This window comes from Harpia harpyja, chromosome 20, assembly GCF_026419915.1.
Source record: "Harpia harpyja isolate bHarHar1 chromosome 20, bHarHar1 primary haplotype, whole genome shotgun sequence".
NCBI classification, from domain to species: Eukaryota; Metazoa; Chordata; class Aves; order Accipitriformes; family Accipitridae; genus Harpia; species Harpia harpyja.
Window position 1 is genome coordinate 7,116,046 of NC_068959.1, and position 25,834 is coordinate 7,141,879.

The following is a 25,834-nucleotide window of genomic DNA, read 5'->3' on the forward strand; positions in this document are numbered from 1 at the left end:
ATTTTGGCGCTCGAATGTCACTGTTTCGGTGGCTGCATCTTGTTCCCATTAGCCACCAGCCCAGTTGCCTTACTGGTGGCCTTGAAACGGAAACTGGAGCTGGAAGAGGCCAAAACTCTCCCCAGAGGCTGAACCCTTGCTTTCTGACTGGTACAGAGCAGAGTCTGCAGTTGGGGCTCTCAGGCAGCTCCAGGCCCCTCAAAATGGCATCTTTCCTCTATAGCCCCGGCAAAGAGAAATTCAGGGCCCCGAATGCAGCCATTCACAGGTAAAAAAAAAAAAAAAAAAAAAAAGCAAGGTTTTCCATTTGCTTTTAAGGCCGTTTTTAGTTTCAGAAAGGCAGTTTGTGCATGCACACATGTAAAATGATGTGTCAGAAACAGGCGTAAGAAGATTAAAAAAGAAATCTCCAACGCTGAAGTTAAAGCACTTAAGGAATTGGCAGAGACTTCAAGAGCTGGTTTCTGGTCCTAATGAAGTCGGTGGAAGTGCTGCCATGGACTTCAAGGGGACCATAATTTGGCTGTAACTCAGTAGGGAGCTGAAAGTGTTGATTAATAAATTGGAGACAATGCGGAGGAAAGCCGCTGAACTTCTTTCCGACAGATGTGCTGAAGAAGAGCCTGTAAGTTAGAAGCATGCAGGAAAGGAACTGGTTTCCTTTGTGTTTGCAAACAGAAGATAGGCAAAAAAAAAAGCTACCTGATACTCATGTAAAATGTTAGAGCTGGTATTAATAAATACCAATGCCTTTCTGAGCAGCCTTCTGTTTCCAGTGAGTAGGTCATTCTTTTAAAAAAAATGTATTAGCAAATGCCAGACCAAGAATTCAACAAATTCCTTTTTCTCAGAAGTAATTATTCAGTGGAAAAGTTTACCGCTGGAGATTGTGGATTCTGCAGATTGTCCTCGGAGTTTGGTGCGTGCCTTTGATTACTCATTGCTGGCTTTTTGCTCAATGATTTGTGCATGAATCTCCCCTGCTAAAACTCTGACGGAGGTTAGCATGGCCTCAGAAAGCTGTTCCCGGTGGAGATACATTTTCAGGCTGAGTTTGCAAATCATTTAAGGCTGAAAAAAAAAATCCCTTTAATACCCTTTACAGCAGTTCACAGTTGAAAAACTTCCTGTTTGTCCCTTTTTTGTTTTCTGAGCTTTCAAGTAACTTTGGCATAGGCAAGACATTCAGAGATCTTCAGAGAAAAGGCTTGTGAGGGAACTGAAATGTTTAAGGATAAGAAGTCTTTGACTTCAATGAATGCTTCAGAGTGCGTTAGAAAATTTGCAGCCATAATTGTCTGCAATTCTTTGTGTCTCCTTCCCTACCACTTCCTTTCTTCTTTTCTTTTTGTTTGTTTATCTGCCTGTTTCATTTGATTGAAATTGCTTCCTCGCCTCCCGTTAAGTCGGAAGCTCTCCCAGAGCACGCTGCCAAAACCAAACCCAACAGACCTTCTGCCGCACCTCATCCCCGTGGGCTGGACACGAAACCTGGCGGGGTCTTCTTCGTGCACTGCATCCCTTCTCACGCAGGCGGTGAGACAGGCCCGGGCGGCTCTTGCTGGCGATTAACGTGGGCTCCCTTCCCCTGGACCGGAGCGTGTCTCCGCATGCCAGCAGAGCCCCCGGCAGCCTTCATGAGGAGGGCAGGGGCAGGAGCGGAGCGGCTGAGCCGTGTTAATCTTGTTTTTCCCCTCTCTGAGGAATGAAGGGAATTTTGTGTGTGTGCGTTGCGGGTCAGGGGGCAGCCGGCCTGTGACTCAGATGCGTACCTTGAGCTTGTCTTGGAGTCAGGGTGGAAAAGCTGAAACGATGTGATGTACCGGCGCTCCGAAATCACACCCGGGTTCTGCAGCTGGGGAGGAGGATGGGGACAACCTCAGGCTTAACTGGCTTCAAAAATCTGACACGAAGGGCGCGCGCGTGTGCACGCACGCTGGGAGAAAGACAAAAGGACTCCTTCTAGGAGACATCAGCCTGGCACCCCAGTTACACCAAACCTGCCGCCTGGGCCTTATCCTTCGGGACACCCCGCGGGGGAACAGCCGTGGAGAGCAGGGACCTGGTGGGAGCATCGCCGGGTAGATCATCGCCGGTGCCCCAGGCCCCGGGGGATGGAAGGAGCCCTCCCGTCGGGAGATGATCGCACGGCTTCTGCTCATCCCCCGTCCCCCGACGGGGCTCTCGTCTCAGGGGGCTGAGGACCAGGCAGCTGTGCTGGGCAGGGGACACACACGCAGCCCTCCCCGGCCCCCCCCCCCCCCCGCCCCGTTTTCGGGCTCTGCCGCCACCCGGCGCCCTCCCCGGCGCAGGCGGCGCTCCCGGGGCCGGGGCCCGGGCCGTGCCGGGGGGGGGGGCCGTGCCGTGCCGGGCCGGGCGGAGGGGGAGGCGGTGCCTGGCCGGGGCGGCGGGCGGGACGCGCCGAGCGGGGGCCGGGCCCAGCGGAGCCGAGCGGAGAGGCGCGGGCGGCGGCGGCGGTGGCGGCCCGGCGGAGCGGCGCCGGCCCGGCCGGGCAGGCAGGTAGGGGCTGACCGGGGCGGGAGGCGGCGGCGGCGGCGCAGACAAAGGGCGGCCGGTAGCGCGGGCCGGGACCCGGCGGGCCTTTGCACCGCCGCCGGGCCGGGCTGGGGCGGGGGAACCGGGCCCCGCCGCCCTTCTCGCCGTCCCCGTCCCCGTCCCCCCCCCAACTCGCGGGCACAGCGGCTTCCCCCGTGCCCTCCCTCCCATCCCCTCGGCAAGGTCCCCGCGGTGCCCGGACCCCCTCGGGAGGAGCCGGTCGGGGCCGGGGGTCCGGCGGGGCCTGCCCGGGGCGGAGCGAGGGGTCCGGCGCCGGAGCCCACCTCGCCCCGAGGCTCCATCGGGCCTCATATCTCCCCCCCCCGTATCTTCCCACCCATCCCTCCTCCGGTGAGCTGCACGGCGGGGGGGGGGGGGGGCTCTGGAAGAGGAGACGAAGCCCGGAGGGGTGGTCGGGGGTGCCCTCGCCCCGGCGCTGCCCGGGCATCCCACCTCGGCGTCGGGCACCGCGGTGCCGCTGGCGGGGATGCCGGCTGCCGCTGGGAAAGTCGAGGCCGAGCTGCAGCGCGGGCAGCGAGGGCGTGGGGTGCCAGGCCTGAAGCGTCCCCGCTCTGGAGGAGCGTGAGTGGCGTTAGTTAAAAATAATAAGGGGTTGAAGGAGACCGGGGCGGTGCGGCTGAGAGCCGGTTTGATGGTGCACGCCTTCCGCGCGGCAGGGCTTGGCCGGTCTGGCTGGGGTCCCCGTAAAGCACCTTATCACCCCTCCTGGAAGAGGTCCGAGCATTTACCCAGCTACCGGTGAACTCCTGGGCCTCTCGTGCGTAACTGTATTTATTATTTCCCCCAAGTCTTTTGGTTTTTTGCCTCCACCGCTGCACAGGCAGGCTGTCCCCTGCTTACGGGGGCAGCCCCTGATGCCCGGCGATGCAGAAGCCGCGCCAGCTTGGCCACCTTTCGGCATCGCCTGGAAGGCTTTGCTTCCCATCGAGGCTGGTGCTCGCTCCCAGCACTGCGATCGCATCCCAACGCCGGGGCTCTCCCTTCCCGCGGTCCCAGCCAGCTGCTGCTGCTGCTGCAGCACACCCTGGGGCTGGTCTTCTTCCCGCTGCCGGTGCTCGCAGGGTTGGGAAGCCAGCGCCTTGTAATGCTCCTTTGTCACCGACAGCCTTGAAACAGCGGCTCTTCCTGCAGCAAAGCAGCATCTTTGTTACTTTAATCTTGATAGTGTTTTTTACCGGGGCTGGGCTGGTGCAGATGGGGAGGCGAGCGGCCCTGTGCCTGCTCCGCTCGGCTGCGCATGGGGACCGTGGCTGAGGAAGTCGTCCTTTTCCAAATAAAACAACCAGGACGAATTCTGTAGGAAATAAGTTCCTTGCTTCTAAGTGAACTTGCCGTGGGTGGAGAAGAAGGAAATTAAACAATAGAAAAAACATGTGGGGCTTTATATGGCAGGAAAAAAACCCCAACCTCGCTGGCCTCTGGCGGGATGGCCGAGCATCTTCCCTTCACCCATGTCAGTGCTCCTTTTCAGCAAGGATGGCGAAAGCAATGGTGATGCTCGTGTTTCCCGACACCCCTCCATGCCTGGAGCATCTGTGCCTGGGTGCCGGGAAGCCAGGACCTCCCACGGTGCCGTCCTGCCGGTCCCCAAGCCACCCTGCACGGTCACCTCGCCCAGCCCCGGTGCGTGCTGTGCCACCCCGCCAGCTGCAGCCCCCAAATTCCTCCCTTCTGACCTGGAGCTGCCGGCATGGGGCACAGATGCTGGTGGTAAAGCTCACGCACGCGAAGCCTTTCCCGCTTCCTGCGCCTTTGGAAAGCTGATGGGTCTGGTCTGGTTGTGTTTGGGTGGGGATGGAAAACCCATCCCAGCCAAACAGACTTTTTATTACAGGTTGTTTTGGTTTTTTTCCCCCTTTTCTTTCTGTACGGCGCTGTCAGTACTCTAGAACAGGACGTATTTAATGCGCTGTTGGTGGTAATTTAAACAGAAGAAAAAAGACGCCTCACAAGTCAAAAACTAGGCTGGAACGAAGAGGGAATGATTAATATTTTTTTCAGTAGCATGTCATGGTGAAGTATGGCACAGCTGAGTGTGTCCCTGCTGCAGAGTGTCACCGGCACCGCCTGCCCCTCTCCGCCTGCAGTCTTTTATAACCAGGTTTGATTTTAGGGGTATCTCTGGCTGCCTGAGCTAGGGACAGAGGGCTGTGGTCCCACCGAGCATCCCGTCTCCGGGGCTTCTGGCCAGGCGCTGGAGGTGGAGCTGCTCTCTTGGCTGTTCATGCTCTGGGGCAGGGTCGTGGAGGGCTTTGCTTAAAAAGGGTTTTGCAGAATTTCACCTCCTAGATGTCCTTATTGAGTTGTTTTTTTTATTTTTGGCTGTTGAAGTAGAGCCTGCTAGAGTGAGGTGAGGACTTAAGGCAGAGAGAGAAGCAAGATACTAAGTTCCTATATATCACGATTGCTTCATGGCCACGGAGGGCTGGAGTTCCACTCTATCTCACCCATGTTTCCAGCCCTGCTTTTGAAGGCACTTCAGGGCCTCAGGACTGCCCCTGGCTTCCTTAGGTGTTTTTGGCCGAGGTGGTGGCATTTCTTTGTGCATTTTTATAATGTGCTATTGTCACGTGTGTGCCGGTGGCTTTGGAGCCTGCGACAGGGGAAGGAGGACCCGGGTGGAGGGAAATCGTGATGCTGCTTTCTTGGAGACCACCTCGCAAACCTCGGGGGCTGTGACACCTTGGCCCCCAAGTGCCTACGGGAGATGGTCCCCCTGCACCCCGCCTCTGCGCCCGTCCCCAGGTGCGGAGGAGCAGGGCAGCCCTCGCACCGGGACCCCTGGAAGGGCTTGGTGAGTCACACAGCGCGGATGCGGGGAGAGGGCGGCCTGTAGCTTATGATTCATGTTGTTTTCCTGCAAAAGTCACCGACTGTAATGGCAGAGCTTGCAGAAGACGAATCAATATCGAGCCGTAAATCCCGCACGTGACTGCCGGCCGGGTGGCGAAGGGGCTGGGGTTGGGAGCGCCTCGGTTGCTGCGTCCTCCCCAAAAGCAGCAGGACCTTGCTGCAGCCCTCTGCCCGGGGAAGGGGACGAGATCCTCAGCGCTACCTTCAGGTGGCACGAGCCTTCCTGGAGGGGTTTAGGAAGGTCAAGAGATCCCTAAATGTGGGATATCCCGGGAGGAGCTGTCCTGGTATTTGTGCGAGGGGCATGCCCAGAGTTCGGTCTGGTCCAAAACCGTGGAGATGCAGGTTGTCTTGGAGAGACTGAGACTCTCTCCCAGGGGCTCTGCCCTGTTGTCCCCCTTCTGGCAGGGAGCCCCAAGCATCGTGGAAATCTCATCACTGATGCAAAGCCGGGAAGAAGTGTTTTCTGTCTCTCTGGGCTTGAGCATGTTGAGGGTTGAATGTACAGCGAGGGGTGTCCCTCTAGGCTCCCTCTGCCACATGGGGAGGTGTGCGTCTCCCCTGACAGCTCTGTGTATGGTCCGGAAGGATGACAACCCCCAGGGTGTCCCTGCTCCTTGGGGTAGCCTGCTGCTCTCTTGGCTCTGCCTCCAGTGCCTCGGCCTCGGCCTCGGCAAAACCCAAATGCCTTCCAGCTACTTGTCAGCATCTTGCTGAGTATCCCCCTTCCCTTTTGACCACCCTCTGCTTCTTCACAGCCTTATACAGCCCTGCAGCCCCAGGGCTTGGAGCCTGAAGCAGTGTTAGCAGCTTAAAAAAAAAGGGATGCGTTAAGAAGTGTTAATGGCACAGTCCTGAAATATGGCTGCAAAATGCTATCGATGCCTGAAGTCTAAACGTATGGCTCAGGCCATTTTATATCTCCTCCACCATCCTCGATCCATCCCTTGGCTGTGCTGGTGCACTGCTGGCCTCATGGATTTACATTGGAGAGTGGGATCAAGGCTGGGAGGGAGGGAGGCTGTGCGTGGTACCCGGGATGGCGATGCTTTGCCTGATGGCTGGGTGGGAACATGGGAGCCCACCTGAGTGGGGAACATCCCCAGGTAGAGAGGCCAGGAGCGGTGCGGTCCCCTGGCCCAGCTGGCCGGTGGGATGTGAAGCAGCAGATGTTACCCGTGGTTTATTAGCTCTCACCAGCTGAAAGCATGAGCTGGTGTGTGTGGGACAGGCAGTGCGGCGCTGGGGTGGAGGTGCAGGTGGGACATCAGAGGTTGGTTCCTCAAGCATTTGCTTTGCTTGGAGCCCCTGCAGAGGAGAAGGAGAGGACAGGGCTGATGCTGTAGCCTGGGAGCAGGTAAACTAAAGAAACAGGCTTCCTGTGGACGTGCCACTTGGTTCGTGCGATCTCAGACACAGATCTGGAAATAGGGGAGGCAAGAGGCAGCTTGGGTGCCAGCAGCCCCGATGCTGCGCTTGCCGGGGGCAAGCGTGGGCTTTACCAGCAGTGTCTTAGAGGGTGAAAACAAAACAGATCTTGCAAGTGTCTCCTGTACTCTGCACCTGTTCCTGCTCTCTGCATGTCCCCTGGGCTGGTGAGCATTGCAGCCTCTGGTACTTTTTAAGGGTGGCAAAGTTTGCGTGCAGAGGTAATGTCTTTTATTAGCCTAACTAATACCTTTAGGAAAAAACAGATGTGCTCTTGGACCTGAGGAATGCCTGCATGCTCAAAATGTGTCGGTTTTTCCAACTGTGTCCGTTGGTCTAATAAAAGATCTGACCTCCGCCTGGCCCGGCCATGACCTTGGAGCTGCTGGCCCCGGGAGCATCCCACCCGTGCGTCAGTGTGCACTGCCCGGCCCTTCCCAAAGGACCTGCCAGCCCAGGAGCCGTCGCTGGAGCATGCTCATGCTCACAGCAGGCACTTACCTTCTAATTCCACACCGGCTGCCATCACCCAGCCCCTTGGGTGCTTTGGGCTCCTGGAGGGGTCTGTCCTGGCAGACTGCAGGGAAGCAGAGGTCAGCTGCAGCTCAGTAAAGCATCAGGGCATCAGGCAGGATGGATGCAATCTGGCAGGAGCATCCTTGGGAGCCCCTGGGAGGAGGGGGCAGCTCGTGCAATGCTCCATCCTTGCAGGGATTTCTCCTGAATGCGGGTGCCGGGGTGTCAGTTGCTCTCCATGAGCTGGTTCATGCTGTGGTTTTATGGATGCTGCTTTGCAAAAGTGCTGTTTTGGGGCCAGGTTAGCACTCAGCAGGGCAGCCTGCGCTCCCCAGAACAGCTGGCAGTTCTTCTGTGGCGGGGTGGACCTGCTCTCCTACCGACTCCGACTTCAGATTCCCCGTAATGGGAAGCTGTCAAGAAAACGAAGCAGCTGGCCTGTCCCGTGGGGCTTGCACTGCTGCCATGGCCATGGGGAGGAATTGCTGCTCTCCATGATCAAGCATCACCCTTGCGCTCGTGGCAGGACCAGCATCTCTGCGGGGAAAATCTGGCTGAGCAGTGTTGGAGGCAGCAAAAGGTGGTGTTGAGGGGTTTTCAGTCAGTGTTTTTTTGGGTAGGAGTCCTCGTGCGACCAGTCGGTGAGAGCACAGGCTGCTGCTCCAGCAAAATGTAAAAATTCACTTGAGATTATTTTCCCCTCATCCTTTTTCTTTTTAAAATACTTGGAATTCAGGCCCTGCTTATCCACAAAGGCTCTCAGGCGCTTAGAGAGCCACAGGAACCGACATGGCACATTTCAAAGCAGGAAAACCCGATTCATTGAGTGGATTTTCCCCCCCCTGCGAACCCACTTAAAATTCATGGAGAGTTTTGTCAGTAAGAACCTGTTTCAATTAACAGACAAAAGAAACTCTCCTCGTTAAGCGCCTCTTTCAATTAAGGTTTGGGAGAATTCCCCCAGCTCTGCTTCCTCTGGAGCGAGGCTGTTCCTGAGGATTCAAGGGCAAAAAATACCCGTGAGGAGGAGTCACCTGCGAAAGGCTCTGGCTTTTTTGGGGGGAGGCAGCGGCACAGCCTGAACTGTAACCTGGCTGCAGGGTGTCGGGGTGTTTGGTCGGGACGGTGTTGGGGAGCATTGGTGCTGGGGGGTCGGTTATCCAGCCCAGCATCCCTGGGGCATAGGAAAGCTAATGACTGCTGCTAATTGCTGGCCTAGTTTATGGAGGAGGCTGATTTCATGTGGGTGTTGAGAGATGGGATGGGGAGTGTGGAGAGGTGCTTTTCGAGATCAGGGTGCTCTTCCAGATCAGGGTGCTGAGGAAAAAAGGGGTGGCAGCCACCGGTCCTCAAGGATCAGAGATGGGGTGACCTCCCCGGGGGGTTCCTCTGTACAGCCTCGGTGTTGGGGGGCTGCAGCACCTTGGGGCTGGGAAAGGGGCTGGGAGACAGGGGTTAGCAGGGGTAGCATTTGGGGAGTGGAGTTAAGACATGGGGTTTGCTAGAGCTGGTCTTAAAAGCCCCATCAGTCAGTGCTTGCCAGCTGCTCTGCCACTGAAAAAGTTTTAACCACAGGCTTCCAGAAACTTCACCCAGTTCTTTGGGGTCTTGTGCGTTTTTTTTGTTTGGGTTTTTTCTCCCCTAAAAACTCAGCAAATCTTTGCAGCGATTTGCCTCACATTGAACCTTGCCTTTCCATCCCTCTGCAGGGAAAGAACCATTTTCATGATTGTTTTTTTTGAAGAAAACCTGAGAAAAATATTACTTTTATCTTTTCCAGTAAAACTGAAGTGCTAACAGGGCTTTCTGGGTGAAAAAACGTCTCTTCCAGAGCTAGGCGCTTTGGCCAAAAATAACTTTTTAAAAGTGAAGATCTTTGACCACTTTCACTGGGCTCATCACTCGTCTTCGTTTCTTTCCTACGCAGGTGGTGGGCAGCCGGAGCCAGAGGTTTATTTTCAGAGGGGAGCGAGGTGTCGAGGGGAAACTTGGTTCAGCAGCAGCAATCCAGGTGGATGCTCCGACTGCTCATTTCTGGTCAGGCTTTATAAATCAGATCTTAAAAAAAGTGCTGAGGAAAAGAGAGGATTTTCCTGCTGAAGTCCTCCTGGGGTGCAAATGCTCCAGACCTTGAATAGATCGGGGATAAATTTTCCCGGTATTCCCTTGTGTTTGCTCCTATCCAGCCTGTGCATGGAGGGGAGAAGCTGAGCTGGGTGGGTTTGGGGTGGGAGCAGTGCCAGTGGCTGCCTGCCCCTACCTGTTCCTGCCTGTCCCAAGGGTAGCTGCTGGGGCTGCCGTTGTCCTTCTTTAATTTTGCACCTTTTGGGCACTGAGGAAAGCGGCACTGGGGCTGTCCCCCTGCCAGCAGCAGGGTGTTTTTCTCCCTGATGTGTTGTAACTACTGTTTGCAAAGCGCTTAAGCAGCCCGTGTAATCTACCGCTAAGATGCTCCTTATCTGGCATTATAAAACCGCACCGGTGGTGCGCGGGCAGCCTCAGTGAGAGCGGGTGGCTGGGATGAGCTCGTTTCTGCTCGTTTCTGTCCTTCTGCTCATTTTCCCCTTTCTGTCTGCTCCCCATCCCTCTCCCCTGCCCTGACAGCCTGGGTTTGCAGCCTGGCAGGAGGCAGCTGGATCTCCGTACAGCTCGCGCCTCCGTCCGTGTCTCTTTGGGCCCATCCTAAAGTACTCCCAACTCCTTGCAGGTATTTCCAGTCGCAGTTTGGGTTGCTGCCGTTCAGTTGATAAAGGCAGCAGTGCTGAGGTAGGTGTTTAAAGGCAGGATTTTCATGCCAGTTACTTTTTCATTTTCAAAGCAAGCTCCCCTGTCTTAAGCTCGCAGTTGTCTCTTGAATAATATGGTGGCATTAATCTCCTCTCTAAGGACATGCTTAGCTCGGTGGTTTTAGATCTTCAACCCTCTAAATATTACCAGTGGAGTGAAGGGGATTCCCTCTAGAGGGAACTTAAACCTATTAATAATAATTCAGCTGCCTTTTGTGCATCTTTATAGGTAGTCTGCGATTCCCGGGGCTGCCGGGCACCGGGTAGTGACCACTGAGGATGCTGGCGAGGATGCGTGAGGTGTGGGAGAGACAGCAGGCATGGTGGGCTGAGCACTGTCACCCCGCTGGGGACCTAGGTCTCAGCCTGGCCGAATTTAGATCTTCCAGTAGCCTTTTGCCATCAAATGTCCGAGTGGGAGATGAAGCAGATGCGTCGGTGGGGCCGAGCCAGCCGCGTGCCCTTCGGTGGTCGGATACGGGAAGGGAAGTGTTGGAGCGAGCAGAAGCGATTGCAAATCGCTGAGCTGGGCGATGCAATTTAGCATCCTGCCTCTAAATCCTCCTCCATCCAGGCTTAACCCCCAGGGCTGGCTTACGTGGAGAAGTGGAGCTGGGGCGGTGACAAGGTGATTACCCAGCCATGCCAGCGTGGTGGGGCTCTCCCTGCGGTGATGAGGAGCGAGGAACAGAGGTGCCCACCCAAAGGGTGCTGGCAGGAGAGGAGCGGGGTGACCTATCTGGCTCTGGTGTTTAGGATGTGGCCCCATCTCTGTGGGTTAAATGTTGGGAGTCTGTGAGCTACTAGAGTCAGGGATTGGGGTCCTTGCACATGCAAGGTCTTGGGGTCTCTTCGCCATGAAGGTGGATGCTTGCTCCCTCCCTTGCAGCCCTTTCCAAATTGGTGCAAGAGAGATGCATGAGCAATTTCTTGCCATGTCATACCCGTGGTTTTGAGCTCACCTCCCATCCCTGGGCTTGGGGCCGTTGATTTATCTGACAGCTGGGACTTGTGAACTGCCTGATCTTCACTGCTTGCACCTGTGGCTGCACCTATTGCACACCCCCCCCTCCGATAAATCAAATGCTGCTGTGGTCGTCTGCTGGGACCGCCGACCCTCCTCTCTCCTCTGGGTCTGCTTGCACTTCCTTGCTTATATTTAATCCTCCCGTTGCATCCCTGCAAAATCCCACTGGAGGTTAAAGGGAGAGCGCTGCAAGCCGCTGACGGAGACGGTTTCATCCCCTTTCATCCCCTCCGGTGCACCTCTGCTTTTCTGGGGTACAGAGGTTCCCTGGGGAGCGTTTCTGGCCAATAACTCTGGCCAGGGGGAAACCACAGCCCCAAAACCACACTGGGGGCTGGATTTAGACAAGCTTTTAAACCATTTTCCCCTTCCTCCTGCAGCTGTCTCAGATTTGAAGTGCTGATAGTAAAGGGCTTCCCCGGCCACCCGTTGTGCTCCCTGCCTGCCCCGGCATCAGATCTGGCCCCACGGGTGCTCCAGGCTCCCGGCTGTGCCAGGAAAGCTGCTCGGATGCTGATTGTGTTTGTCAGGGCGGCCGGATTAAGAGCACTGTGGCTAAGCCTCCTCGCCGAGCCTCTTCTCCAGTGGAGCCTGGGCCACAGCTTTGCTCAGAAACCCACCAGAAAACAGCATTTTCCAGGGCTCTTTCTCCTTCGGTCCTTGGCATGTGGCTGTGGCTGAGCACCTGTCTGTGCGATGGGAGCCCGCCGGCGCCGTATGGTGTTTCTGGGGGCCTGAGGTCTGTGTGTTGGACTTGGGCTGACATTTCCAGCTGGTGCCTTTTAAATAACTACTGTGGTTTTAAAAGGCACCTGAGCAGCTTCTAAAAATCAGGTTAAAAGGAAGTTTGACTCTGGCTGTCACCTTGCCAGCTCTTGTGGGTTTTTTTTCTATTTTACCATCGTGTTTCCCTTTTTGTTTTAGAAAAGCTGTTGGTCTCGAGAAATTGTTTGGTGCTTTTGGTCCTAAACCTGCTTCCTTCTCTGGCACGGAGCTGTCAGCTCTCCCACTGCTGCTGGGGATGTGCAGGGGTTTGCTGGGCAGCGTGCAGCCAGCACGCACTCGTGTGGGGAAAACCCTGAGCCAGAGCATCCCCACCCCACAGCATCAGCCCAAACCTCTCAGCATCCTCCCCGTGCAGGGTTTTCTTTGGCAGCGAACCGGCAGAGCAGGATTCCTGCCTGCTTTCTGCCTCGGCGGCGGGTTTGTGGGGCGGGATGCTGCCTGCCCTGGTCCCGGCTCACACCTGGCTGCTCCAGGGGTCCGGTGCTGGCTCCCTGCCCGGGCAGGCGTTGCCTTCGTGCTTTGACGTGGCAGCCTACCTCCCCGGGGAGAGTCAGCCGGCGTCTGCCTGGAGATGCTGTCTCCAAAGCCTGATCATTAAGTACTGTAATTAAAAGCACTTAGAAGAGGATGGACTAATGAAGCCCCCTTGAAAATGGCAGGTGATGTAGGTGCAGGGCCCCGTTCCCATCTGCTCTGTCTTGTGGAGGGTGGTGCGAGGATGGACATGCGGTCCTGCCCATCAGCCACTGGCTCCAGGGCTTGGCATCAAATCCGCTGGCTGTCACTTGCCTGCTCATCACCATGGGAATGCAACTGCCAGCACCCACCGCTCCTAAAAGATGAAAGAAATGGAGGGAGAGTGGGATGGCGTGGCCAGGATGCTTGAAAATGTGGTCCTGGCTCTCCCCATCCCTAGGGATGGTACCTGGGCAGGGGAGCCTCCCTCTGCACGGGCACATCCCTAAAATCAATGTCCCCGTGTGCTTCTCCTTTCGGACCTGGAGAAGTGCCCTGCTCCAATACCCCAGCGGGAGTGTTCTCCTGGGGATGCTGAAGGCCCAGCCCCACTGCAGGGGAGGAAGGAGTGAGTTGGGGCAGGACACATCTCGGGGGGCCAAGGAGTGAAGCTGCATCCTCTCTTGGTCCTGCCTGGAGATCATCCATGTGCACAGAGATAAATTACAAGTAAATAAAACCAGGTGCTCTGCCGTACCCGGCACGGCTAGCAGCAGGGGTTGCCGGTGGGTGATGGAGACAGTGATGGAGGCTGGCTGCTGGGGCATGTGCGGGGGCCTGGGAAAAGCAGTGCCATGCTGGCAGGGTTGGGAAGCGGGGCCTGAGCGGGGCTCACTGCAGGGAAGGGCAGGGATGACAGGATTACCCTGCCAAGCCCCAGCCTCTAATCCATGGTACCGTTCAGCCGGCCACGTTTAATCCCCTTACTTGCCCGGCTGGTGTCTGTAGGGCAGGCGCTCGCTCAGCTGTGGTGCCGGTGGGGCACAGGGAGCTCTCCCGGGGAGGAGCAGGGACTCCTGCCCTTGTCCCCATCGCTGGTGGTGAGTTTGGGGACAGTGCTGTGAGCCACTGTGCCAACACGTTTATTTTTTCCTTAAACACACTGGCCGCATCAGCGTCCCCCCCCCGGGGCGGCTTTACTTCCCAGCAAGTGGTGCCCATCTTTTTTTTTTTCCTTTCTTTTCTTTTTTCAAATACTTCTTTCACAGGGAAGGGAAAAAATATTCCCAAGGTCTCTTCAGCTCCATGTAGGCACTCCTGCATGCCAGTCTCGGTGACCTTGGCTGGCGGCTCCCAGCTCGGCCTCGTGCCGCCCAGCTGGCCAGCTGCCCGCGTCCCTCCCTGCCAGCCGGGCTGGGCGATGGGGGGCTCGGACCCCCACACCCCCATTCTCCTCGCTGCAGCCTGGCTCCCGCTGGGCAAACAGGAGGAGCGGGGCTGTTCCTCTGGCTGCTTTGTGCAACGGGGACTCACGGGGGGCCGGGGGCTCCCCTCCGTAGCACCCCGGTGATGCTGCCGCGCTCCAGGCACACGCCGCAGCCGGAATCCCACGGCACGCGTGCGCGCTGCGCTCCCGCCCCATCCCCGGCACCGTCAGGAGCTCGCGGTGCTCTCGCGGCAAGCTCCGGCACGCCGGCGAGCTCGACGAGGCATCTGCCAGGGCCACCGCGTTGGCGTAAATAAGAGCGACGGCGTTGGTACCGACACCGTCCCTCCCCGCTCATCCTGCCTCTCTCTCGCAGGGCGCCGTGTGGAGCCGGGGGACCGGGGCACCTCGGGGAGCCGCCATGCCCGCCCGCCCGCCACGAGCTGCGCCAAGGCCGCCCGCCGCCCCCTCGCCCCGCTGAGGCCATGGGGCTGCTGCTGCCGTCGCTGCCGCCACCGCGGGGATTTCGGCTCGGCGAGGGGACTCTCGGTGCGTCTGCCATGGTGACATGAAGCGGACGGCGAGGGACGCCGGACTGCTGGAGGGGAGAGAGCCTGTGCAGGCGGCCTGCTAGTATTTTAATTTATTAGTAGTATTCAATTTTATTTTGCCTATTTTTTTTTTGGTTGGTTGGTTGCTTCTTCCCCTCCCCAGGGCTCCCAAGGGGAGGGGGCGGGCAGGGGAGAGGGGCCCCACCTCGCCCTGCGGATGCAAGGATGACTGTGCTGGCCAGGGCCCGGCGGGGTATCCGGCAGCTTTCTCCGCAGGTGGTGTTGCTCCTGCTCTTCGCCTTCTGTCTGCTCAGTGTTTTCATCTCTGCATATTATTTATATGGGTGGAAAAGGGGCTTGGAGCCCTCCGGGGATGTGGTGGGGCCGGACTGTGATGAGCCTAAGGTCGCCCCTTCCCGCTTGCTGCCGCTGAAGACCCTCAAGGTGGCCGACTCCTCCCGCACGGACCCCTTGGTGTTGGTCTTTGTGGAGAGTCTCTACTCCCAGCTTGGCCAGGAGATCGTGGCCATTTTGGAGTCAAGCCGCTTCAAATACAGGACAGAGATTGCCCCGGGGAAGGGGGACATGCCCACGCTGACCGACAAGGACCGGGGACGCTTTGCGCTCATCATCTACGAGAACATCCTCAAGTATGTCAACCTGGATGCCTGGAATCGGGAGCTACTGGACAAATATTGTGTGGAGTATGGCGTGGGCATCATTGGCTTCTTCAAGGTAAGGGGGTGTGCAGGGCGAGCCGAGACCCCATGCCCAGGCTGGGTGTAAGCGGGGGGCTCTGGGGTCTTGCTGCCCTTGCAGGGACTTTGCCCTCCCCTTGCTTTCTGCAAGCAGCCTGAGTTGGTGTGGACCCAGCCTGCAGCCTGGCATGGGGCACAGGCTTCTAGCAGAGGGCACCATCTTAATCCTCTCCCTGTGGAAGGGCTGTGTGGCCCCTGGGTCTTTTGGGGGTAAAAACACACCTCTGGGATCAGTCCAGTTGCTTTTAGCATCCTGTTTCCCAGCAGTGACCCTTGCTGGGGTTCGCCACAAGCATGAGCAGGTATTTTGCTAGGCAGCCCCCTGCAGGGGGCTTTGCATGTTGGATGTGAGCAGAATTGAGCATGTGAGGGGGACAAGGGCACCCCATGCTCAGGAGAGGAAGGAGGGGGACCTGGCACTCGGATCTTGGGGGGTAGTGAGCCGCCTTCCCCCTTGCCATGGCTGACGGTCCCCCCTGCCTGCACAGCCAGTCTGGGCACTCGTCCCCAGCGTCCTGTCTCCTTTAGCCCCGTTTTCCCCCATGCAGGCCAACGAGAACAGCCTGCTGAGCGCCCAGCTGAAGGGCTTCCCCCTCTTCCTCCACTCCAACCTGGCGCTGAAGGACTGCAGCATCAACCCCAAGTCGCCCCTGCTGTACATCACGCGCCCCAGCGAGGTAGAGAAGGGCGTGCTCCCCGGGGAGGACTGGACTGTCTTCCAGTCCAACCACTCCACCTACGAGCCGGTCCTCCTGGCTAAGACCAAGTCAGCCGAGTCCATCCCGCACATGAGTGTGGATGCGGCGCTGCACACCACTGTGATGCAGGACCTGGGCCTTCACGACGGCATCCAGAGGGTGCTTTTTGGCAACAACCTCAACTTCTGGCTGCACAAGCTCGTCTTCGTGGACTCTGTCTCCTTCCTGACGGGCAAGAGGCTCTCCCTGCCCCTTGACCGCTACATTCTGGTGGACATTGACGACATATTTGTTGGCAAGGAGGGCACGCGTATGAAGGTGGAAGATGTCAAGGTGCGGCTGTGATGTCCTGGCTGGGTGGGCAGAGGATGCGTGGGGCTGGGTGCTTGTACCTGCTCTGGGATGCTCCAGGGATGAGCTTTCCTGGCCCCGTGGGAGCCCCTCTGCGAAGCTCTCAGGGACATGGGTCCTCACCCTGGTGTGGCAGCTGTCCCCATGGCCACATGCTGAGGACATCTTGCTTTCTCTCCCACTCTCCCAGGCGCTGTTCGACACGCAGAACGAGCTGCGCACCCACATCCCGAACTTCACCTTCAACCTGGGATACTCAGGGAAATTCTTCCACACGGGTGAGGAGGGCAAGGGCATCGCTTTGCGTGTTGGTGCCATATGGCTGGTGTTGAGGCACAAACCAGTGCTCAAAGAGGCCGAAGTTGGGGCTGCAAGAGGGTCCTTGGGCATCCCACCCTGCTGCCCCCCATCACCCAGTCGCTGAGAGGGGCTCCCCCTCCCTCTGTCCCGGCTGCTCACACATGGCTCCGTGTGCCCGGTGGTGACAGCGAGCATCATGCCCGCAGGTACCGATGCTGAGGACGAAGGCGACGACCTGCTGCTGTCCTACGTGAGGGAGTTCTGGTGGTTCCCCCACATGTGGAGCCACATGCAGCCCCACCTCTTCCACAACCAGTCGGTTCTTGCCGAGCAGATGACCTTAAACAAGAAATTCGCTGTCGTGAGTAAGATGCCGCCGGTGGGAGTGCTCATGGTGGGGGGAGGATGGGAGAAGGGGGGCGAAGAGGCTTCCCAGGGGACCCAGGTGACGGTCTCTGCTTGCTGGAGCAAAGGGACCCGGTGATATTAAGTCATGTCCCCCACATTGCAGCTGGGCAGGTAAATCCATTTATAGGCTAGTACCTGGAGCAAAAGGATTTATCTGCTCCAGCCAACTTGCTGCTGTGGCACTGAGCTGCCCTGGTGCCTGTTTGAGGGGAGACATTGTCTGTGTATTGCAGCCATGCCCGACTGGCCTGGCACCATGGGGGATGCAGAGGTCCAATCCAGGGGGATGCGGGTTGGGTGCTCAGCCTGGCACAGTTTGATGTTGTGCTGGGCAGTGATGTGGGATCCTGGAGTGGTGGCCGTGTGCCGGGAGGCTCCAGCTCATGGAAACTCCCTCTGCAGGCCGAGCTGTCTGGGACATGTTTGGTTTATAAAGGCAGGCTCTGACCTTCAGCTTGGTAAGGGGTTGTCCATCCTCTTTATGTGGCCCTGATAAAGCCAGCACTGAGACCAGATCATGTTGTGATTGACTGGTTTTCTCACAGCTGTCTTGAATCCAAATGAGTAAAGCTAGACCCGGTAATAATAATTGGGTCCTATGGCCTAAGAGAGGGATCTTCAGGCTAACTTGGATTCATTGTCTGATAATTGGAGGTGCTTAATTAGAGAGAGACCAGACCATCCCTATTTGGGACGGGCAGTTGTCAAGCTCAGAATTTCCAAGCCACTATATACTATATCTACTGATATAAACCAATTTATAGTCCTGTATAGATGTATCTCCTCGTTCTCCACAGAAGAGCTTTGCTGCTGTTGTTTTGTTGGTGACAGCAGAAATGGCAAGGATGAGGATGGTCCACGTGAAGCAGAGGAGCGGGTGTCCACCCAGCACATCTGCTCCTGGGCTCCCTTTCATGGAGACAGCCCTGGTTAGGAGAGGATGTGTGGGCACAATCCTGCCCTGGTTGCTCTCCAGAGGCACAAATAGACAATTTGTAGTTGGGAATGGGCAGTCCGCTGGGCAGAGATTGGTTTGGGACGTTGTGGTTTTGGGGTCTTCACAGTCACTCGCGCCCCGCTCTCTTCTCTGCAGGAGCATGGCATCCCCACTGATATGGGGTATGCTGTGGCCCCCCACCACTCGGGCGTGTACCCCGTCCATGTGCAGTTGTACGAAGCTTGGAAGCAGGTTTGGTCAATCAAAGTGACAAGCACGGAGGAGTACCCCCACCTGAAACCTGCTCGCTATCGCCGTGGCTTCATCCACAATGGCATCATGGTAGGTGGCCAGGCTTTGTATCTGGTGCTTCTCTCCTCTGCCTCCTCCACCAAATCCCAGGACCTCGGTGGATGGTTTCTGGGCAGCTCGAATGCTTTGATTTGAGGGGGCTGTGCCCGCTGCTCATCCTGCATGGGGGAAGCTTGTGTGAGGACAATTTTTGGCTTCTCCGTCTGTCCACCTAGATCCCTTCTGGGTAGCAGGATTCAAGTCGAGGATGGTGAGGGGCAGTGGAGCTAGTCCTGACCTCTGAGGGCTTGAGAACCCCTTTTTAATTGGGGAGGAGAAGGGGACTCAGCCCTGGGTGCCTGGAGGAGGCTGTGTGGCCGTTTCATTGCCCTGGGTCCTCCACCTGCTCCATCCATATCTTTCTCTTGCCCCAGGTACTCCCCCGGCAAACCTGTGGTCTCTTTACGCACACCATCTTCTACAACGAATACCCCGGTGGCTCCAGTGAGCTGGACAAAATCATCAACGGCGGTGAACTGTTTCTGACGGTGCTCCTCAACCCTGTGAGTACTGCCATCTGGCTGCCTGGGGACAGACGGACAGGCATCTCTTGCAGACCTGCCTCCCAGCGCTGCCGTGGGAGATGTCCCTGATGTCCTCAGCCAGGATGTGAGCCATCTGCATGGGACAGCTGCCAGGGGAGGCTCTGCTAACCTCTGCTCTGTCCTCTCCATTTCAGATCAGCATCTTCATGACCCATCTGTCCAATTACGGCAACGACCGCCTGGGCTTGTACACCTTCAAGCACCTGGTCCGCTTCCTCAACTCCTGGACCAACTTGAAGCTCCAGACGTTGCCACCTGTGCAGCTGGCACAGAAATACTTCCAGATCTTCTCCGAGGAGAAGGACCCGTTGTGGCAGGTACCTCCTGTGCCTGGAATGGGGGGAACAGCGGGTGTTTCCCCTCTCTGTGGTTCTGTGTGCAGTGCCAGGAAGCAGTTTGCCCCGTAGAGCTGGAAATAACCCCAGTCTTTGCCCTGCTCGCTGAGCAGTATGGTCTCCTTGCATGTCTGCTCGGGCTGGAGGGGGCTGAGCAGTGGTGTGTGGTCCCATCCAGGTTGCCCTGTCTATAATCCTCCCCTCCCTGTGTTTCAGGATCCCTGTGAAGACAAACGGCACAAAGACATTTGGTCCAAAGAAAAGACCTGTGACCGATTCCCAAAGCTTCTTATCATCGGGCCTCAAAAAACAGGTGCTTCCCTTCGCCCTCAGTGCCGTGAGCATGCTGGCAGGCTTGCCAGGTCCCACCCACACCCCCAAAAAGCCTCTCTCAGCCATTCTGTCCTGAAGCAGAGCCCAGAGGGAGGTTTGACCCAAGTCAGCTCTCGCTTTCTGTCTGTCCAAAGGAACGACTGCCCTTTATCTCTTCTTGGGGATGCACCCAGACTTGAGCAGCAACTACCCCAGCTCAGAGACCTTTGAGGAGATACAGTTCTTCAACGGACACAACTATCACAAGGGCATCGACTGGTAGGTCTCTGTGCTGCGGGGGCTAAGCTGGGAGCATCACTTCCTTTGGGAACAGGAGCAGCAGTGCCGTGGGCTTTCCCGTCAGCCTTGCAACTGCCGGCCTCTTGGCAGGGGGCACTTGGGTGCTGCAGGGTGGGACAAATCCCGCACGGGCTCTGCCCTGTACCTTCAGGCCATCATACCACTGTGGTTTATCCCTGAGACGTTGTCCGTAAGGCAAAGGACACTTGTCAGGACTCAGAAGTGCCCTTGACAGAAGCTGGGCTTGTGTGCATCTGCTATCCCCTGGGGAATCTGGTGAGGCTTGGCCCTCCAGAATGGCCGGAGGGGATTGTGGAGCCCCAGGCAGCATTTCAGACTGGGGGGACTCTGCAGGGTTAGTGCTTGGTACAGAATGTTTGAGGTGTCACCTGCAAGGGGGGCTGCCAGGGACATCTCGTGGTGCCCATCCGCCTGCCTCATGCTGTGCCTCCCCCAGGTACATGGAGTTCTTCCCCATCCCCTCCAACACCACGTCTGATTTCTACTTCGAGAAAAGTGCCAACTACTTTGACTCAGAAGTGGCTCCCCGGCGAGCCGCAGCCCTGCTCTCCAAGGCCAAAGTCATCACCATCCTCATCAACCCTGCAGATCGAGCCTACTCCTGGTATCAGGTGAGCTGCCTGCCTCTGCCTCTTCCCTGGCTTGGGCAGCCCTGTGGGGCGGTGTGAGCCTTCCACCTTCCCTTGGGCCAGGGGCTTCCCTCCGACAGCTTGGTTTGGGAGGTGGGGTGGCTGCGGGCGCTGCACTTTTTGGCTGAACAAGACGCGTGAGCGCACGGCATGGTGGCCTGGGAGCCGCAGCGCCTCGTGGGCAGCCCAGGATTTGGGTTGCCCCAGGAACAAACCTGCTTTGCTCATGCCTGACAGCACCAGCGAGCTCATGACGACCCAGTCGCCCTGAAATACACCTTCCACGAGGTGATAACGGCTGGACCCGAGGCTGCTCCGAAGCTCCGGACCCTGCAGAACCGCTGCCTGGTGCCAGGCTGGTACGCCACCCACATTGAGCGCTGGCTGAACAGCTACCATGCCAACCAGGTAGGGATGGGAGCACCCCACTCCTACAGTGGCAGCACCCTGGGGAGCCCCCCTTAACCAAGCAAGGATGTGGCAGGAAGAGAGCTTGGGTCCAAAGTCAGCTGTGAGGGTGCTCCCGTGGGAGCTGCTTTTCTTATACCCTAAAAACCATGGGGGGAAGAGTAAAAGTACTTGGAGAAGGGCCAGGGGGGAGATATTGTGGAAGAAGGAAACCCTTGTAGTGTGAGGTTGGTGACGAATAACGCACGAAGATGTCCTTGTGCCAGTCCTCTGGCAAAGCAGGGTTGAAAGGAAGCTGCAGGGCGGAGGGCTGTGGGTGACTCTGCAGGGGCACTCTTGGCCACAAAACCCCACGGGGCTGCCCTGACTGGTGTCACCACGGCATCGAAGCAGGACAAAAATAGCAGGCAAAGCTGCCCATGGTTCAAGCTGCCTCCAGGGGAAATGGGGGCTGGATGCCAGCCCTGCTGTGACCCGCACAGTGGAGCGCTGCTGGCCGTCTACAGGCTCAGTCCCTGAATGATTTTTCCACCATCATTTAACCTTATAAAGTCTATTAGTTGTCTGCTGCTGGTGTAATTGCTGTAATGCAATCCTGGCTGGCCATGGGTTGGGCAGTGCTGAGCCGAAGCTCTGATGTTGCCTTGGATGGATCCTGGCCCTGACTTTTATTTGCATTTCATTTTCCAACACCCAGTGTAAGTGAACACAGGGGCGTGTTAGCATTCAAAAGGGGACCTTGCACAGGCTCGTGGCAAATTTGGCTCCAAGATGGCAAAAGGTGTGGTGAAGGAGTTGTTGCATCCCAGGAGAGCAGGGCTGGGAGCCAGCAGCACCTCACCGCCCTGCCTTGCTCCTTGCAGATCCTGGTCCTGGATGGCAAGCTGCTCCGAACGGAACCTGCCAAAGTGATGGAGACGGTCCAGAAATTTCTCGGCGTGACCAACTTCATCGATTATCACAAGACCCTGGCGTGAGTCCTTCCCTGAGCTTCTCCTTCCTCCAACCTGCTGTTGCTCCCAGTGCAGTGGGTTGCCCCTGGGGACACCCAGCGCTGTTCGAGGCAGCCCCCAGCCCTGGGGCTCACCGCAGAGCTGCTGCTGGTTTTGATGAGACCAGGGTTTCACCTGAGGCCGAACAGCAGCTCCTCATTGCTGCAACCTACACTGGGGGAGCTGCAATCAGAAATAGTGTTCAAACAAGCACCCCGCTTTGCCATGCTTATCCAGACACCGCACCAGGGATGGTGGCGTCACTCTGGGCAGCTCAGGAGCAGCTCTGGGCTCCTGGAGCAGAGTTCAGGCGTGCATTTGTGCCGCATGTGACAGTGCTGAGCCCTGGCACCTCGGCTCCTCGTGCACGCACTGCAGAGAGCAGCTCTTGGTGCTGGCCGTGTGGCACCTCCACAGGTGTCAGCTTGCTCTGAGCCTTCCAGACATTAAAGTCCACCGTGGGAAGCAGGAGCCTCCAGAGCTCCTAGAAAAATAATAATTTACCTCTGCGCAGGGCTTGTCTATATACGTGGCTACGCTGAGTCTGCACCCAGGTGCTGTGGGGCTCTTGAGGGCATCCAGGGCTGAAGGTGCTGCAGAAAATAATAAACCCACATTGACCCCCGTGCTCCTTCAGCAGGGCGATGCAGTGATGAATGAACCTTGGTGGGCTGCTTACTGTGCGGCTGCACGGGGAACCTGTTGTACCAGGGGGTCGATAACAAGATGTTAGCTGGGCTGCGGATTAAAAAGAGGTGGAGAAGTGCCCCTGTGCAGGGCTGGGCAGCAGCGGGGCTTGTTGGGCAGCATGCTTGACTGTGGAAGGTGTGCGGGGACAAGAGGGGTGAGGCAGAGCTCTCACTTCACAGGTTCGATCCAAAGAAAGGATTCTGGTGTCAGCTTCTGGATGGAGGGAAAACGAAATGCTTGGGAAAGAGCAAAGGAAGGAAGTACCCCGAGATGGATTCGGATGTGAGTATGCAGAAAGCCTCCTGGGACGGTCCCGAGCGGGGCCAGGGCACTGTGCTGGGGCGGTGGGCTCGGGGCTGGTCCTCCTGACCCTCCTTTCTGTTCTCCCGTTGCAGTCGCGCGCCTTCCTGCGGGACTATTACAGGGACCACAACATAGAGCTCTCTAAGCTCCTGTACAAAATGGGGCAGACGCTGCCCACCTGGCTGCGGGAGGAGCTGCAGAGCACCAGGTAGCTGCCGCCCGCTGCCCACCCAGCAATACCTGAGCGGGGCCGACCCCTGCACCCAGCGGGACCTTCCTCAGCAATACCCGGCCGCTGCCTCGGAGGGGACCCCCAGGAGCGGAGGGCTGTGCCGGAGGCTGCCCGAGCAGCGGCCTGACTCTGCGATCCCTGCGCTGCGTACCCCATACCCGTTTCATTTTATTTTTCCCTTTTAATTTCTGGGCCTGTCGGTGAGGTCCCTTCCTGCCCCGCTCCGACATGGGGAAGTGGCACAAATTCCCCCTTTCTTTCCCCAAAACGGCCTCCAACTCCCCTGGGCCTGAGGGCTGCAGCAGAGCCGTGCCTCACCTCCTGGTCCGAGGGTGGAGGAGCTGCTCTGGGCATGCTGGAGGTGACTTTGCTGAGCTGGAGCAGAGGAACGGAGCTGGTGGAGACCCAAAGCACAGAGGGACCCAGACCCATTCCTGCCATCAGCCCCATGGCAGGAAACAGCAGTTTGCTGGATTCCCCCGACACCTACTTGGAAAAGCTGCGAACAAGACGGATTTTTCTTTCAAAGACTCAGGCATGATTTCTTTTGTCATCTCCATTCATTTTCAAGCTCCTCAACCTCTTGCTCCCCCTCCGTGGGCAGCGCGGTGGGACCGTGACCGAGCAGGAGAAGGGGTCGGTGTGCTGGCCCTGGTGTGGTGACCCCAGCACACTCCCCGGCGCGCTCCCGTCCCCCCAAGCCCACCCTGCGATCTTGTACACGCGTGGTGTTTCCTGTGGTAAAGCCGAGGGGTGTCCGGCATCCCCTGGCACGGAGGAGAGCCGGCCCTCGGGGACAGGCTGGACGTTGGGATAACGGCAATTGGAAGGCTGCTGAAACTTCAAACCTCTTGAATATTAAAAGTGAAAGTATTTTAATAATGTTGGGGTGGGGGGTGGGGTTGGTTTGGTTCCCACTTTGCAGGGGGTTGTTTTTCTTCGGTGCCAGAATTTGTACCTAAATCCCGAGGGTTTTACGTGGTCTCTTTGGTTGTTACATGTGATGTGGATGAAGGTCAGTGGGGAAATGGGGGACAGTTTCCCGGCCGGGAATGTGTCTTTATACCGGTGGTGCCGTACAGAGCTGCAGCCCCGACTCTGCCTCTCCCGTGCCCTGCCGTGTCCCCTGGGTTTTGCTACCGGGGCTGGCAAACGAGACTGAGCCATCGGGGGTTTACCAGGATAAAGGCCCAAATTTCCCCTCGGATGGAGCTGCTCCGCAGGGTGCGGGATGGCAGCGGTTGCCGCCGGAGGTGGATGTGGTACCTGGGATGCTGCCCTCGCCTCCAGAGCGGGGCCAGGGCAGTGGGGGGGAACGCAGTGTTTCACCCTGGGTGATGGAGGGGCCCCGCTGGCAGCGGGGCTTCCCACCCGGTTCTTTTTGCAGGAGCCCCTGTTGCTGTGCGTGGGACCGCGGGGGGCTGCACCTCCTCTCTGCCCCTCCGTGGGGATGTGTCGGGAGAGGCTCCCAGGTGCTGGTGTAAGGTCCTGTTGAACCAACTGCTAATAAATCGGGGGGCTCTGGTTTTACTTGCTGGTTGTTGCCCGTTTCTCTCCTCGCTGGCAGGATCCAGTCCTCCCCCCCAGGGGTCCCATCTGCCTTTGGGGGCTTTTGGGCCCATCTTTTGGGGGGATTTGGGGAGGAAGAGGGGGTGTGTGGGAGCAGCCCTCTGTGCACGAGGTGGCAGCAGCCGTCTAGTCCTGGATCCGGCCACGCTGCGCAGCCGCCCGCGGCCTCGTGTTCCCGGGATGGGGCCTGCCGTCGGCCGGGACAGCATCCAGCCCTGACTGTGTTAGCACTGGGGCAGAGATTTGGGGGGGGGCCCGGGGAGATCCCCGCTTGCCTTCTTCCCCCTGCCCTATTAGCCAGTCCTTGCCTGCCAGAGCCTGCCTGTCTGTTGTCTCCCCACCGCCTTCCGCAGCCTGGCCCCTGCAAAGCGCTGGAGGAAACGAAGACGGAGTCTAATTAATCCCAGCCGGGTTTGTTTGAACCTGTCGGAGTGACAAACGATGTGCGGTGCGGCAGGAGCCGTTGGACGGAGGAGAGGGGGCTGCAAAGGGGAGAGCTGTGGGCTGCCTGCCTGCCCGCACCCCTGGGGCTGCCTGCCTGGACAAGGGGGCTTTTAATTTTTGGCCATACTGGAGCAAAGCCAGGCTATGCACCCTACACCGTTACTCCGTGGTTCCCTTCCCGGTGTCCCCCAGCCCGCTGTGCCCGGGGCTGGCCACCAGCCCCCATCGTCCCCATCCAGCCCCGGGTGATGTGCCACCCTCCCAGCTCGGCTGGGGTGCCACAGGTGGGACCAGCTGCTGCCCAGCTTGACCCTGAGTTAATTGCTTGTTAATTAAGAGGGCCAGGAGCACAGCTCAGCCCTATGCAATGGCCCTGAGGTGCCCGGGAGGATGAGGAGGGCTCTGCCCTCCCAAGGCCACAGGAGAGCTGTGGGGGAGGAAGGCTCTGTCCCACTCGCCTTTGGCCCCCCTTGGCACCGATGATGTTTTCTAGCTTCTGTCTCTGCCAAAAATGTGCAAACTCGGCAAAATCTGTGCCGGACTGGGCAAGGGCCAGGGGCTGGGCGGCTGCGGCTGGCAGGTTCCCCGGGGGAGCGGGAGCCCCAGCCAGCATCCCCGCTCGGGGCTCAAACCCTCCACACCCCTGGGCTGCTCCCCCTCTGTGGCCGGGGGCTGCCGAGGCTGTCCCTGCTGCGGCCTCTTCCTAAAAACTCTCTTTGGAGACCCCAAGGCAGCCCCTGCCTGGCTCTGAGCCCCCGGGGGGCTGGGGGCTGCGTGGGGTAGTGGGTGTGAGGCAGCAGCCTCCCGGGGGTCCCGGAGGTCGTAGGGCTGAGCCTGAGGCTGCT

The 25,834-nt window shown here is 58.0% G+C and overlaps 1 protein-coding gene across 1 annotated transcript; it reads left to right on the forward strand.

Moving 5' to 3' along the window:
* The first annotated feature begins 2,410 nt into the window (after positions 1–2,410).
* Positions 2,411–24,506, forward strand: NDST1 (N-deacetylase and N-sulfotransferase 1). Its single transcript, XM_052816666.1, has 15 exons — positions 2,411–2,520; positions 14,232–15,141; positions 15,713–16,195; positions 16,404–16,491; positions 16,720–16,874; positions 18,015–18,200; positions 18,584–18,712; positions 18,889–19,071; positions 19,306–19,402; positions 19,557–19,680; positions 20,159–20,333; positions 20,589–20,759; positions 21,623–21,732; positions 22,621–22,723; positions 22,837–24,506. The coding sequence occupies exons 2-15, from the start codon at positions 14,632–14,634 to the stop codon at positions 22,954–22,956; spliced, it is 2,634 nt and encodes an 877-aa protein (XP_052672626.1). The 5' UTR covers positions 2,411–2,520; positions 14,232–14,631; the 3' UTR covers positions 22,957–24,506.
* Positions 24,507–25,834: the final 1,328 nt, after the last annotated feature.

Coding starts and splice junctions, on each gene's coding strand:
- NDST1 (XM_052816666.1), top strand. CDS start 14,632: ATGACTGTGCTGGCCAGGGCCCGGCGGGGTATCCGGCAGCTTTCTCCG. Junction 15,142..15,712: donor GCATCATTGGCTTCTTCAAG/GTAAGGGGGTGT, acceptor TCCCCCATGCAG/GCCAACGAGAACAGCCTGCT. Junction 18,201..18,583: donor TCATCCACAATGGCATCATG/GTAGGTGGCCAG, acceptor CTCTTGCCCCAG/GTACTCCCCCGGCAAACCTG.